The sequence below is a fragment of the Papaver somniferum genome, chromosome 6, assembly GCF_003573695.1.
Source record: "Papaver somniferum cultivar HN1 chromosome 6, ASM357369v1, whole genome shotgun sequence".
Taxonomy (NCBI): Eukaryota; Viridiplantae; Streptophyta; class Magnoliopsida; order Ranunculales; family Papaveraceae; genus Papaver; species Papaver somniferum.
In genome coordinates this window covers 18,723,745-18,740,275 of record NC_039363.1, presented here as the reverse complement: position 1 = coordinate 18,740,275, position 16,531 = coordinate 18,723,745, and the positions used below count along the sequence as shown (strand labels likewise).

General features: G+C 40.8%; 1 protein-coding gene across 1 annotated transcript; it reads left to right on the top strand.

The window, feature by feature from the left end:
• The first annotated feature begins 10,243 nt into the window (after positions 1-10,243).
• On the top strand, positions 10,244-12,347 carry LOC113287116 (uncharacterized acetyltransferase At3g50280-like). Its single transcript, XM_026535793.1, has one exon. The coding sequence runs from the start codon at positions 10,883-10,885 to the stop codon at positions 12,317-12,319; it is 1,437 nt and encodes a 478-aa protein (XP_026391578.1). The 5' UTR covers positions 10,244-10,882; the 3' UTR covers positions 12,320-12,347.
• Positions 12,348-16,531: the final 4,184 nt, after the last annotated feature.

The following is a 16,531-nucleotide window of genomic DNA, read 5'->3' as shown; positions in this document are numbered from 1 at the left end:
CTAGGGAGATGCAACGTCGACTAAACCCTAATATGAAAGAAGTAGTTCGAACTGAGGTTCTTAAGCTACTAGATGCAGGCATCATCTACCCTATTTCAGACAATAAGTGGGTCAGCCCCGTTCAGGTTGTTCCCAAGAAATCTGGTATTACTGTAGTCCAGAATAATAACAATGAGTTAATCCCGACCCGAATGACCACGGGTTGGCGTGTTTGTATTGACTATAGGAAATTGAACAAGGTCACTAGGAAGGACCACTTTCCCCTTCCCTTCATCGACCAGATGCTAGAGAGATTAGCTGGACATAGTCACTACTGATTTTTAGATGGATACTCTGGATATAATCAGATCGTTATTGCCCCAGAAGACCAGGAGAAAACCACTTTTACATGTCCCTTTGGTACCTTTGCGTATAGACGCATGCCTTTCGGGCTATGTAATGCCCCTGCGACTTTTCAGCGTTGTATGATGAGCATATTTTCTGACATGGTAGAACGGTTCTTAGAGGTCTTTATGGATGATTTTTCAGTGTTTGGTTCGTCTTTCGATGAGTGCTTGCATCATTTGTCATTAGTTTTGACTAGGTGTAAGGAAAAGAATTTAGTGCTTAATTGGGAGAAATGTCACTTTATGGTTCGTTCAGGATTGTTCTAGGGCATATTGTATCTTCAAAGGGTATAGAGGTGGATAGAGCAAAAGTTGACCTTATTAAAACTTTACCGGTCCCAAAAACCGTAAGAGATATTAGGTCATTCTTAGGACATGATGGTTTTTATCGTCGTTTCATTAAGGATTTTAGCTTGATGTCTAGACCTCTTTGCAATTTGCTTGCAAAAGATGTTAAGTTTGTTTTTAATGATGCTTGTTTAGAGGCTTTTGAGAAGCTTAAGTCATTACTCACTACCGCCCCCATAGTCCAGGCACCCAACTGGAACCTACCCTTTGAGATCATGTGTGATGCTTCAGATTATGCTATTGGTGTTGTGCTAGGTCAGCGAGAAAATAAGTTACTTCATGTGATTTACTTTGCTAGCAAAACTCTGAATGATGCCCAGTTGAACTATACCATTACCGAGAAGGAACTATTAGCCATTGTGTTTGCCTTAGACAAGTTTATATCCTATCTCTTAGGTTCTAAGATCATCATATATACTGATCATGCTGCTTTAAAATATCTTTTGTCTAAGAAGGATACTAAACCTAGATTGATTAGGTGGATTCTGTTGTTGCAAGAGTTTTCTCCAGACATTAGAGACAAAAAGGGTGCCGAAAATGTTGTAGCAGATCACTTGTATAGGCTAGTTGTTAGTTCCCCAGATGATTCCCTTCCTATAAGGGATAGCTTTCCTGATGAACAATTGTTCTTTGTTACCCAATTACCTTGGTATGCGAATATAGTGAACTATCTTGTTACTGGTCGAATGCCCCAACATTGGGGTAAACAAGATCGTTCTAGATTTTTAGCTGAGGTTAAGCACTTATTTTGGGATGATCCTTATTTGTTTAAGTATTGCCCAGACCAGATTATTAGGAGATGTATACCTGAGAGTGACCAGTCCAGTATTATTTCCTTTTGTCATGATCATGCTTGTGGGGGTCACTTTAGTGCTAAGAAAACTGCTGCTAAGATATTGCAGTGTGGATTCTATTGGACTTCGTTGTTTAAAGACTCCCACAGTTACTGCGTTACTTGTGAACGATGCCAGAAATTAGGAACCATTTCCCGTAGGAACATGATGCCCTTGAACCCTATTTTAATTGTTGAGGTCTTTGATGTGTGGGGTATTGACTTTATGGGTCCGTTTCCTAATTCTTTTGGTAACCTATACATCCTTGTCGCCGTAGACTATGTCTCTAAGTGGATTGAGGCGGTTGCGTGTAAAACCAATGACCATAGGGTTGTGATTGAGTTCTTGAAAAATAATATACTTACACGTTTTGGTACACCGCGAGCTATAATTAGTGATGGAGGGTTGCACTTTTGTAATGGGACTTTTAGACTTCTGATGAAGAAATATGGTATTACACATAAGGTAGCTACCCCGTATCATCCACAGACTAGTGGTCAGGTAGAGGTTTCCAATAGGGAGATAAAACGTATATTAGAGAAAACAGTTAATCCTAATCGGAAAGACTGGTCATCTAGGCTTACTGATGCCTTATGGGCTTACCGTACTGCGTTTAAGACACCCATTGGAATGTCGCCTTATCGGCTTTTTTATGGCAAGGCATGTCACTTACCTGTTGAGTTAGAACACAGAGCTTATTGGGCTGTTAAGCAGCTAAATTTTTCACTTGACAAGGAAGGAGCCCATAGGAAACTCCATCTCAATGAGTTGGACGAGATTCGTATAGATGCTTACGATAGTGCGAAGGAGTATAAGAACAAAATGAAACTTGTGCATGATAGAAACATATTACGGAAGTCATTTTCTCCAGGTCAAAAAGTTCTTCTGTATGACACTCGTTTGCATCTATTCCCCGGGAAACTGCGCTCTAGGTGGACCGGTCCTTTTGTGGTCCGTACTGTTTTTCCTCATGGAGCTGTTGAGATCGAGACACTGGATGGTAGTAGTTCTTCAAAGGTTAACGGTCAGCGATTGAAGCCCTTTTTAGAGCCTTTTCCTACAGGTGATGTTGAGGAGGTCCCTCTGGAGGACCCTGTTTACCCTTGATTGACCATCGAGGCGATTTGTATGTTGTATAATTTTTGTATTCAGTTTTTGGTTTCACTTCACTCAGGCACTATCTTTCCGAACTCTCTCTTTACTATTTCCTCATGTTACTTATATTCTTGGTACTGTTCTTTCATGAGAAACATTGAGGACAATGTTAGATTTAAGTTTGGGGGTGGGGAAGAAAATTTTTGTTAGCTTTTAGTTTCAATAAATAAACTCCAGAGCCTAGAAATTTATGCCTATTGAGGATTGCACTAACTAATCTAAGTGGATGGAAGCATTTTGATTGTAGGAGTTTGAGGAACCAATCTGATTAGATGGAAATATCTAAAGAGTCTATTCATAAAAGCACAGAGCTCAGGTGTTAGAAATAACATGATAGTTTCACCATATCTCGTTGAGTCCTTTTCACTTCTATTTTTATTTTATTTTGTTTTTAAACTATGTTTCTCTAAGTGATAGGTGGGGCCCACGATTCAAATTGTTACCAATGCTAGAGTGAATTAGAGTGATTGAGATACCATGAAAAAAAAAAGTTGAAAAAGAAAAAGAGATGAAAAAAAAAATGGTAGTTACCAAAAAAAAAAAAAAATTGAGACCAGACAATTTGACCAAAAGGAATAAATTCAATAAAGTCGACCACTGGTACCCTTGTATATGCCAGTTGTGTTGACCTAGAGTTAGGTTATAGACCACTGGTACCCTTGTATATGCCAGTGTGTTGATATTAGTCAGACTAGTATCTTAATCCATTAGGATAGGTTCATTTTGGCGGAGGCCTTCAGACAGATATGGGAAACGCCGTTCACTTAGTAAACATCAAAACCATACATGTTTTTCTATATCCATCTTATTGATCTATCCATGTGATTAGTTTTGACTCCGAATATGATGTCCATAGTGCAACTATCTGAGTAGAGCTCTGTCACTTTATATGAATTTTAGTATGCTTGAGTGCAAACTCGTGTACAGCAATTGGAATTTCGTATCAGGTTACTTCCTCCTATAGTCAATGATTGTATGCCAACCAAGGAGATTCTTTAGTACCTTCCAAGGTTCTGCGTAGATAGCTAAGGTCCGGAGTACAGGTTTTGTGGGTATATCTCTGGTAAGCCCTCCCGACACTATAACTCGGCCACTAGGTCCACCTAGGGGTTTAAAGGCTTATTGCATACGCTAAATGCAATCGACGATGCCTGCGACAGTGAGTTAGGATTTTATTTTGTAGTTTTGATTTGCTCGGGACTAGCAAATAATAAGTTTGGGGGTATTTGATAGACGCATTTATGTGTCTAATATAGCTCATTTGTATATATTGTTAGTACTCGATATTGTACTTATTTGGTTATTTTATGTATTTGTAGGTGTTTTTGGAAAAGAATCTCTTGCGGCGAATTTGGCTAATAATGTGGCATTTGGACCTCCGTTGATAACGTACCGGAAGAGCCTCAGAAGTGTATCGGAAGTATCCCAGAAATACCCCGGAGGAACCCCGAAAAAAGTGCGGAAATGCCCCAGAGGACACTTGCTATACGGACCCTTGATTTTGGATAAGGGTTAACCTAATTACTAAGGGGTGACCCATTTCCAGGCATCTGCTAAAGGGAGACCGGAACTGGATAGGGGGAGGTCATCTTCAAAGTTTCAAAACTGGATTTTGGCGGGAAAAGAACTCTGCAGAAGAACAGTTTTAGGGGTTCGAATTTGAGCGAGTTTTAAGGAGATTCAACATCGGATTTTCACTGGGCTGGACTTCCTAGACTATAAAAAGATCAGTATAAGCAATTTAACCCAACCAATTGGGCTGGATAAGCCGGAAGAAGAGATCAAAGCTCAAACAGGTCACGTATGCTGTTGTTCAAGTTTCAAAGATTTGTGAGAGATATTTAGGAGAGTTTGACGCTGGAAATTAATGTATTTAGTCTTGTTCACGTCTTAAGAAGAGTTTGGTACCTATTTAATAGCTAACAGAGCGTGAAAAAGCAAAAGAGAACGGATTATCGTTCCAACTGGCAGATAATAGAAATCAGATATTTGATCGAATTTAAGGGACTCTGTTGAGATATAAATAGGTGGTTTTCGAGTCTTAGAGGGGTTAGAAAAGTTTAGAGAGAAATAGGAGAGAGTTCAGAGCCGAAACGAGGAAGATACCATTGATTGTTGCTGCTGCTGCTGCGGTTCAAGGAGGAAGAAGAAGAGGAAGAACAGACCTGCTAAGGCAGTCGTTCTTCATCAGTCTTAAAACCAGAACACTCTGTGTCGCTGTTTACAGCACACGACTTGTATCGTTCTTTCCAGCAGCTTACACCCTGTGTCGCTATTTACAGCACTTTAGTTCTATCGTTTCTTCTCAGCACTTACACCATTTGTAACAGTGACGCTGTAACACTTCTACAGCGTTGCTAATTCCTATTTCATCATATAATCATCAATAAAAACACCTATTTTAGCCATGAATTTATCTTGTGAGTGTGTTTTTGGGATGAGGAGCTAAACCCATTAGCCGAGACGACGGAGGAAGCCATTGGCACAAAATTTATTGGTATAATTCTAATTTTTACATTTATTTGCAATATTATTATTTGATTATTTGCACGAATTAAAATTGAATTAATAGTTTTTATTGAGTAATTGTGAATTGACTTGATGAAGCATGCTGGGTTTTAGTAACTTTTGATGTTTTATACTTTTTAATTACAATTATTACTTCAAAAACTTATTTGAGGCAAATATTAGAATTGATTTTAAGGATAAAATTGCATAAGAATTATTTAGAGTTTACTATTAAAATGGTAATTGGTGGAATCCTAGTCTTGGTGTTTTTCTCTATAACTTTGAACAACTCTTTTTATTTGCCTGTTTAAATTTAAATCTAAAAACTGTTTTCTTCACAAGTCTGATACGAATCCGTTTTACCACTTCAACTACAATCACTTTTGATAAACCAACACTCTACCGCTAGCGCAAGGACGTGAGAACAAAGATACGAGATAAAAAGGAGAGCAAACCCTTTTATAGGCGTGACACTTTTGGAATTTGAATAAGGAAAAGATTTCCTATTTGGGCTATGTATGGAAAAAGGCAATTGGGCCCACAAGAACAAGCTTCACGGTGCCAACAATCCGCGCCACGCCAAGCCAGCGCCGTGCCAAGCCAACGCCGCACAATGCCAGCCCCCACACCGCGCCATGCCAGCGCCCACACAATGTCGTGCCAGCACCCATGCCACACCAAGCCAGCGCCCAATCCCATTCCAACGCTCACGCCATGCCAAGCCCAAGCCAGCGCCCACGACAAGTTTATGCTAACAGCCCCGTTCCAAGCCAATACTACGCTAGCGGCTCCATTCCGAGCCAATACAATGCTTGTGGCTCCATTCCAAGTCGCACAATACCTGCGTCTCCAATTCCAAGCCGACCAACGCCAGCGGCTCCGTTTTAAGCCGCACCATGCCAACGGCTTTCCAAGCCAAGTCAACAACGCCAACCAATCCACGGCCTAGCTAGCAGCACCACGAGCTAAATCTACGCAAAGCCACCAACACAGGAATCACGAATTCTCCTTACCTCTCGAAAAGGTTAGACGGATCTTCCTGACCATATTTTCATGACTTTCCATTTCGTTTTGTCCTTGTATGTCACCATCTTATACTTAGCTCGCAACAATGCCCCTGTTCCGAGCTAAGCAGGGGACTTAATGTTGATGGTGGATTTTAGTTTAGGGTTAAAATCGTAAAAACCTTAGTCAAACAGTGACGTCACACTTGAGTAATAATTATGCCACTAGCACATTTATTAAACCATTCAACATGTCTGCGTAAAATTACCGGGGTACCTTTTTTATGTAAATGGCACGCTCCACGGCAGAGCCCCCGGTACTGACTAGCATCATCTCTACACATGCCAGCCGCGCATGCTAGCCAACCGTTCCAATGGAATGCCATGTCGGCCACAACTTCGCGCCAAAGGCATGCCAACCATGCCAGCCGCACCACCGTGCCAATGGCATGCCACGCCAGACACATCTCCGCGCCAAAGGCATTCCAACCATTCCATCCGCACCACCGTGCCAATGGCATGCCATGCAGCCACATCTCCGCGCCAAAGGCATGCCAACCAGGTCATTCGCACCATCGTGTCAATGGCATGCCATGACAGCCAAATTTCCGCGCCAAAGGCATGCCAGCCGCACCACCGTGCCAATGGCATGCGATGCCATCCACATCTCCGCATCAAAGGCATGCCAACCATGCCAGCCGGACCACTGTTCCAATGGCATCCCATGCCAGCCACATCTCCGCGCCAAAGGCATACCAACCATGCCAGTCGCACCATAGTGCCAATGGCATGCCATGCCATCCACACCTCCGCACCAAAGCCATGCCGGCCATGCCTTCATGCCGCTGGCTACCAAACGAAGGGTTGCAACAATCAACGGCCACCCTTCCTCTGGATCCAAATCTCAGCCGTCCAAGTTCGCCACCAAACGCGTGGAAACTTTTGTCCCAATGCCAAGCCCTAATTTTGGCCGCGCCTAAACTATGCCAAAACCCTAATTTTGGCCGCGTCTAAAACTATGCCAAAATCCAAGCTTGGTCATGCCAAAACCATGCCAAAGCCATGCCGGCTATGCCTTCATGCCGTTGGCTTCCAAACGAAGGGTTGCAACAATCAACGGCAACTTCTGAAATGAAAATCTCAGCTGTCCAAGTTAGCCACCAAATGCGTGGCAACTTTTGGCCCAATACCAAGCCCTAATTTTGGCCGCGCCTAAACTATGCCAAAACCCTAATTTTGTCCACGCCTAAAACTATGCCAAAATCCTGGCTTGGCCGCGCCTATACCATGCCAAAGCCATGCCGGCTATGCCTCCAAGTCGCTGGCTGCCAAACGAAGGGTTGCAACAATCAACGGCCACCCTTCCTTCTGAGATGCAAATCTCAGCCGTCAAAGTTTTCCAACAAATGCGTGGCAACTTTTGGCCCAATGCCAAACCCTAATTTTGGTCGCTCCTAAAACTATGCAAAAATCCTAGCTTGGCCGCGCCTAAACCATACCAAAGCCATGTCGTCCATGCCTCCATGCCGCTGGCTGCCAAACGGAGGGTTGCAACAATCAACGGCTACCCCTCCTTCTAAGACGCAAATCTCAGCCGTACAAGCTTGCCACCAAACCAAATGATTTGTGGCAACCTCTTGGCTGCGATGGAAAAGTTCCACGGTTTGTGCCAAACCCTAATTTTAGTCGTGCCAAGAGCATGCACGAGCCGTGCTGGCCATGTCTCCATGCCGCTAGCCTCCAAACGGAGGGTTGCAACAATCAACGTCTACCCCTCCTTCTGAGACACAAATCTCAGCGCACAATCTTGCCATCAAACCAAACGATTTGTGGCAACCTCTTGGCTGCGATGCCAAAGTTCCACGATTTGTGCCAAACCCTAATTTGGGTCGCGCCAAGAGCATGCACGAGCCGTGCTGGCCATGCCTCCATGCCGTTGGCCGCCAAACGGAGGGTTGCAACAATCAACGGCTACCCCTCCTTCTGAGACGCAAATCTCAGTCGTACAATCTTTCCACCAAACCAAACGATTTGTGGCAACCTCTTGTCTGCGATGCCAAAGTTCCACGGTTTGTGCCAAACCCTAATTTGGGTCGCGCCAAGAGCATGCACGAGCCGTGCTTGCCATGCCTCCATGTCGCTGGCCGCCAAACGTAGGGTTGCAACAATCAACGGCCACCCCTCCTTCTGAGATGCAAATCTCAGCCGTACAAGCTTGTCACCAAACGACTTGTGGCAATCTCTTGGCTACGCTGCCAACTCTTTGTCCACGGCAAACACTTAGTTATGCCAATTCTTTGGTCACGGCACCAAATCCTATTCAGCCACACCAAGAGCATGCGCAAGCCATGACAACACCATGGCCACGCCACTGGCTACCAAACGGAAGGTAACCACAATCAACGGCTAACCTTCCTCTCAAGATGCAAAATCTCGACCGTCGAAGGTCACCACCGAACCGGAAATCCTCTCAATCTTAACTTGCCAAATAATAGCAACATGCTACACGTTTTCCACGAAAACACTCGAGACATCAAAAACATGTCACAAAACTGGGGGATGCTCATCAGGATATTGGTCTGGAGGTTTACAGCGTGCGGCGTACACTACGCCCATTACAAGAAAGTGTCATAAGAGTGAGGCGGTTAGTAAATACAGGAAGTAATTGTGAAACGTTTCCTTCATTATGGAAACATCAATTCCAGGCGTTACCCGTTACCGCTTTCTTCTATTTACTTAACCTTTCCACTTCTTACAAGACCAGGGTACGTTTTGTTGCGACTTGTATAAATAGGTCTCACCTATTTCCACCAAAAGGAGGTTTTGGGGTCAGGAGAATACAACACTCAGAAATCACTTGTTAGCTTCCCAATCTGCTAGCGTTTCACTTTCTGATACAAGTCATCAAACAACTACTCTTCCAGAATCAACTATTCTGGTCTCAACACTCTCTTCGCTTCCCTCCCTAAGACCAACTCTTCTCCTTCACTTTGTGACCGAAGCAAGTCTGGAACGGCCATTTCTTGGTTTAGGCCGGATTTGTACAGATTGATCTCTCGAATCAAAATACTCCCTTGCAGTATATTGTTTAGGGTTTAGACTCGTTTCTCACCCACACACTCGAAATTACCGAAATCAGCATAAATTGTTTTCACCCTCAGACAACATGAATAAATCAAAAAAAGGTGGTGGTCGTAGTTGGTTCGCATAGCTTTTTAAATGATAAATACTAGTTTAACTATCCTATAGTTACTTTCCTTGTATCATTTAAAAAAATTAATTCGAAGTTTTCAGCTTTCAATCCAGAAAAAAAAAACTCAAAGAAAATGGTAAGAAAGTTATTTACACGGTTATAACGTGCGTAATAACGGAAAAACAGTTCTAAAAAACGCACGTTAAAATGTTATTTAGAAGAAAAAAACATTCAAACTAATTTTAGAAAAACGGTTATAACGTGTATGAAAACTGGAAAACGGTACTAAAAAACTGTCGTATTTCCTATTTATCGGCATTATAAAGGCACGAGGTTCGGGAACCCTCACGGCCACGGTATATGTGTGTGACCGTTTTAACAGTCGTTTTTCTGTAAAAATGGGTGTTTTTCAAACCTTGGCTGGCCCGAAAGGGCGTGGGTTCAAATCCCACTGGCAACAGTTTATTTTTATCAAAACTTTCAGTTCGTGGTTCGTTCAAAATGAGAACCAAAACATGGCAGTTGAGCGTATTTCACAGTGTAAGAAGGAAACTGACTCACAGCAAAAGACTCCTCCAAGTCATCTAAAAAAACTTTTTTGCTTATGCGCTAATGGACCTAATTTGGTATTTGTGTGGTGAATATTGTCCACCGATGTTTTTTACCAAACCAAGGAGAAAGAAAATAGAAAATTCGTGTCATGTCGGACTTTATTTTTCAATTGAATGAATACCACAAAAGTTGTCCAATTTTTTTTTGGTTTAATTCTTCAGTTATCATCGCCTTCCAAAATGAACTTGCATCTCCGGTAATTTCTTCCAGCTCTAAACTGAAACACAACGTAGTATACGTACGTCCCTTTGGCTCAAGCGAGGAAATTGGTTTCAAGTTTCAACACTGGAAGTGTGCTGCTTTCAGCTTTGAGTATCTCCCCTTCAGTGTACCAGATGCTCTTGGTCTAAATCTTTACCAAACTTTCTCATCCAGATGTGCACCCATGTCATCCTTCATTGCTAGCTAGCTAGTCAGCAAGTGTCACACTACTTCGACCAATCTATATGCTCGACCAAATTCCACTAGCTACCACCCGAGACACGATATGGGCTGCTCGAATATCCCCATTTTGTCATGTACAGAATTTCCTGTGAATCCAAATGCCATAGAAAACAAAAACAGAGATTCTGCCAGCCAGCTTAAACACACAGAATAAAAAAAATTGTCTCTTTATTATCGATTCGAAACAAAATCCTTGTTTCTTAATAGCAAAATAACAGCGTGCCAAGGAAAGTAATGGACTATGTCTATCACATTAGTTAGGAATGTACTGGCCTATGTCTATTACATTAGTCATAACGACATTCGGCATATAAAAGAGAAGATCAGTTTGACAGTTAGGAAGACAACTTTGATCCCACTCCACCTTTTCTGATTCTGCCAGTTTCTGTTAGTTACCAAATGAATCCACAAACTACTAAAAATGCCGTTCGACAAATCTCAAAATGCACCATCAGACCACACCAAGTCTTAGAAGAATCAAAGCAACCACACTATTTGACTCCATGGGATCTACCCCTTTTCAATTTACATTACATTCAAGACGGTCTTCTCTTTCGGAAACCCGCAACTTCAATAGAAGATCCAAACCCAACCGTAACCTTCATCGATCAACTTAAACACTCCATGTCTATCACATTAACACATTTCTACCCACTATCAGGTCGTATGGTGACTAAACAGCAAGACAATCCACCATTTTATGGGATTTACGTAGACTGCAGCGATGACTCTGTAGGAGCGGAGTTCATTCATGCTGCTGCAGACATAATTAGTATGACGGATATTTTCACCCCAACCGACGTACCCAGAATTGTTCAATCATTCTTCGCTCTTGAGGGAGCCAATTGCCATGATGGACATACCGAGCCTTTGTTAGTGGTACAGGTGACAGAGCTACTGGACGGCATTTTTGTAGGCTGCAGCTTTAACCATGTTATAGGTGACGGGACTTCTTTCTGGAAATTCTTCAATGCGTTCTCAGAAATTACCAGGAAAGTAAGAAAAGCTAGCAAAGAAGCAGGTGATCAACAAATTGAGTGCAATATTTCTCGTCTGCCAATAACCAAGCGCTGGTTTATGGAAGATCCAACCCTCATCAACCTTCCATTCTCTCATCATAAAGAATTCATCGAACGATATGAACGACCACTTCTCAGAGAAAGAATGTTTCATTTCACTGAAGAATCATTGGCGAAACTCAAAGCTAAAGCCAATGAAGAATGCAACACAAAACATGCTCAAATCTCTTCTTTTCAAGCCTTAAGTGCTCTTGTATGGAGGTCAATAACAAGAGCACGCCATTTTACTTCGGACAGAAAAACAGACTGCAGGTTGGCAATTGACAATAGATTGAGATTGAACCCACCTCTTTCTGAGAACTACTTTGGTAATTGCGTTCAATCAGTTTGTGGGACTACAACTGCTGGGGAGCTATTAGAACATGGTATTGGATGGGCGGCCTTGCTTTTGCACGAGGCTGTAAAGGAACACACCAATGAGAAAATCAGGGGATCGAGAGATGAATGGATGAGGAAACCATATATACTTAAGATGGGGCCTTTGCTAGATGATGCTAGTGTACTGATGGGAAATTCACCTAGATTTGACATTTATGGTTGTGATTTTGGGCTGGGAGTGGCAGTGGCTGCACGTTGTGGATTCGCTAATAAATTCGATGGGAAGGTGACATCATACCGTGGTCTAACAGGGATAGGGAGTGTGATGCTTGAGGTTTGCCTTCCACCTGAATCAATGAGTGCACTTGAATCTGATGCAGAGTTTATGGATGCTGTATCTCGTCACGAAATTCATTCTGTGCATCTTGCATGTGTTTAATTAGCCTTGCTAGTTTTGCCACTGGGTTCTGTCCAAGTCAAGATGAATAAAAAAAAAAAAAAAAAATTACTAAAATTCCCAGTAAGCATTATTCAGCTGAATAACAACATTTATGTCATAAAATAGTTTGGTCTTCATGCAGAATGTTCAAAGAAGTGATCAACATAACCCTAGTTGTAGACATTATATACGGTCATTTCACAATGTAGAGTTACAGAACAAAAATAAATAAATAAATGTCCCGCAGTGAACAGTGCTGCTAAGAGTCGAACCATTATGCAAAATTTGCCATTTTATTCTGGCGATAGTCAAATTCAGCCAGCGTAGTTGTTTGAAACCACGCTTAGTACTAGGCTCACTATTAAATAGGACCAGGGTTATATGGCGTGTTAAAAAGAGAGTGGTAAAACAGTTTACACCTGGGGTGTTAAAAAGTGAACCTAAATTTAGCTTCTTTGTATTTTAGCATTTTTAGTTTTTTTGCATTTCGTGCTATGGATACTCTCAAGCATCTAAAGATTAGAAAGCATTTCATCTTGCTAGGAAATATTAGTACATTACTATTACAAAATTCAGGGGCAAACCTGTCCAGTAGCTTTTATTGGATTGAACACTTTCCCAGTACTTGTCACTTCTCTAGTCAAATCCCCAAACTCATCATAGTCCATCCATGTTTTCCAGGTGACAATCCACTGAAGTTTGCTTCGACTCTTGCTAATTCCATGCTCACTTGGGCCACGAGTACCACACCAAAAATATCTCGACCTTTAAACTCGGCAATAGTAGCTGAAACTAAGAAGTCTGCAGGCAGGGCAAAAACAGAAAAATGTGAGCATTTTTTAAACATTTTAGAACTAGTAGTATATTCAGGTGTTACTAGTACCATGCACTACTACCAATAGTAAAAAAGCAAATGGAAAGTGATATCCTGAACTCCTGTCTCCTGCTTTCCATTCTCCGGGAAGATCCCACATGCATTTGCAACATATCCTGCCAGAAAAATGTTGCGCGTTTTTCTCATGTTTCCGGGTACAAATGTTTTTCTTCCACTAATACTATAGAACCAGCTATCCCCATACTATCGCCCTCCATCAACTCTCATAAGATAAACCTTCAGGATGGAGACAGATGGTGAAAACCAGTGCTAAATGCAGTTGATATGAGCCTATAAATTAAGACAGCACACAGTCAAATGCAATGGTGCAATTTGTGCGTGTCTTTAACCTGTTTAATCATCATCACTAAATTGAGCGAGATGACTATCCTCGCTGTAAATTCAAATGTTAGATATAAAGAGGTTTCTTTGCTTTACCAAATTCCTTAGTGGCAACATCTATCCATTTCATATATAAATCCGAATCTAAACTTTCAATGCTTCTGATGGAACTCATCCAATTAAGCTTTTGAAAATGCTGCCAAGCAAAGCTCTTCAAAATAGAAATAAATTCTGGATACTCAAAAAAAATTATCATAAACTTAAACAAATTGAAATGACGCCATAACTTAAATAAATTCTGGATGCACTGGACATAAAGATCACTGTTTCAATTATGTTTCATGACCGAAATGATGCCATAACTAAGCACTTCAAACAAATTGAACATACATTTTTTTTCGCGATTGCAACAGAGAAAATACAAAAAAAATAAAATAATAAACTTACTTAATCATCACTTTTGCTTATGGAATCCTTTTTCTTCTTCACTGCAATGGCAATTTCAATACCGTCCTTCTGCTCTGATTCAACCCCATCCTCCTGTAACTTGCGCTTCTCCTTTTTCTTTCCCTCAGTTGCCTTATTATCCTCTGAAGCTCCACCTTCGATATCCATATTAACTTTTTCTTCATCTGCAAAATCATTACAAATAAGTGAGGGACAAACCAGACTATTTAACAAAGGACATCGACCAACCAGTATTATTTCATAATGTTAAACAGGAATACTAAGTAAATAGCAAATAAAGGAATTAACAGACTCTAACAACTCTCTAACTAGACTTGTGACTGCATCATTGTTCTTCCTCAGCCATCTAAGATGGTAATATTAGATAGATCCGCTAATAACAAAATCTTCTCAACTACTTTACATACGCAAATTGATGAAAGTGAACAATATTTGTTTTCAATTAATGAAGTAGGGATCTTGTTCAATCAAGGATGGCAAACTTTTGAATAGGCACATAAACCTCACTGGCGACTTCATTAAGAGTTTGTTGAGTATCTCCAGTGGCGGAACCAGGTTTTCAAAACGAGGGGGGCTAAAAAAACAATTTTGCCACACCCATATAAATGCGGGAGAACACGTACCACTTCACCTTCAAAGTACTAATGAAATAAGACTATTACTCGAGCGAAACAGCAATGTACAAAATGTGCTATATGTTGATGAGAAAAACTTCCAAAGTTGTTATACATGATTAGTGCCTTGCAATAGATTTCCACTTCACAAAAGCTTGATTAACTGGAACTGGATCAAATGCATGTTTCCAAAGTATGTATAGGACTAAAGCAGAAGAGTAGCTTTTGACTTACTGTAATTGCAGGGACTTAGATACATACGATACTGCGATGTGGAGACTGAAAATACCAATCAACACACGGAAGATTGCGATGAAGCTTATATTGGACCCTTGCCCAACAGAGTGACTATAGTTTGAAGCAGTGCAGTTAAGTTTTCAGTAGTGCAATTACTTCTTCGTATCCTCTTTGCCTGTATGGATACTTGGGATTTTACCATGTTCATTTTTGATAATCCATACATGGTGTTAATTACTACAAGATGTGTACAATCTTTTATCATATGGTCCTTAAAAGTATATGATTCAGGATCCATTGAATTTCTGGGTACTCATAGATCAGTTTACTGCATAACAACGAAAATGTCAGCAATCAAAATTAAGAAAACCGTATGAAGGCACCTTCGCATATCTATAATGCATTTTCACCTTAGCATTTGCATTACTTCCTTTGAAGTAATATACGCAGGTAGGATAAAAAAAAGAACACCAATAAATTTTAACCAACAGTGTGCATTCCATATTCACCATTAGGCGTTTAATGGCACAAGTGATCATGAGTAAGAGAAGCTTTGGATACAATTCAGGTGACGTACCCAATTGAATTCAAGCATGCAAATATTGACTCTTCATTGACAATCTCTTTGGAACTGTCTTCTACAGTGTACGTTGATGAGTTTCTTAGTGTTCTCTCAACATTCTTTGTCCAATGATGTAGTGCCAAGCTTAGGTCTGGGAGGTTGAATTTTTATCTTGGAGTATGAAAATAATAGGCCATACACACCAAGAAGAAGATGAATACTACTGTAAAACTTCAGCTTTATATCATGCACCAAAAATTAGAGAACAAGTAGTGTTCCATTGTTTCACAAAAACAAAATTAAAGCATGGCTAATGTTCTGTAATGAAACAAACACTTAGTAAGAAACTACTTTGAACCAATTAAACAAACATTTAGTAAGCAATTCTAAGACTGCACAATATGGACTAAATCTTCCTTTTGGTTCTCTATTCGTCTTCTTCTTCTTACTCTGCTAATAAGAAACACAAATATGAATATGGTGGACTAAACAGGTGTGATTGGTGGACTAAACTGATGAGTATGGTGGGCTAAACTGTTAAAAAAAAAATTGCAAAGGGTGAATTACTACCTTGGTGACGTTTTGTAAGAAAAAGGGGGGGCTACAGCCAGGTTAAGTCAACCTGTGCTTCCGCCCCTGAGTATCTCACAAACAATTAAATCATATGAACATGAGAAAAGTTCAAATTGCTACCACCACTGTGATGATGTAAAATCACTTGTGAATTCATGCTTGTTCCTGAGTCCTGACACAAAGAAATGGACTCTTACGACTCACTAACTAGAATTATAACTGCATTTGTTCCTCCTCAACCTTCTACATATGGGAGTACTTGATCTGCTAATAATAAATCTTCACAGAGTCTTTATACATGCAAACTGCTGAGAATGGATTAGTTTTTGATCAGTGATGTAAGGATGTTTTTCATTTACACATGGCCAACTTCTGCTTAGGCACCTAAACCTCATGACCAACTTCAATCAGAGTGTGCTGAGTATCTCACAAACTAAAAAATCATAAGAATAAGAGAAAGTTCAAACTGTTACCACCAGTGTTCTGACAGATATTCGATTGTGTATCCTGACATGTCTAAATTTTTCTTCTCATCAGCTAAG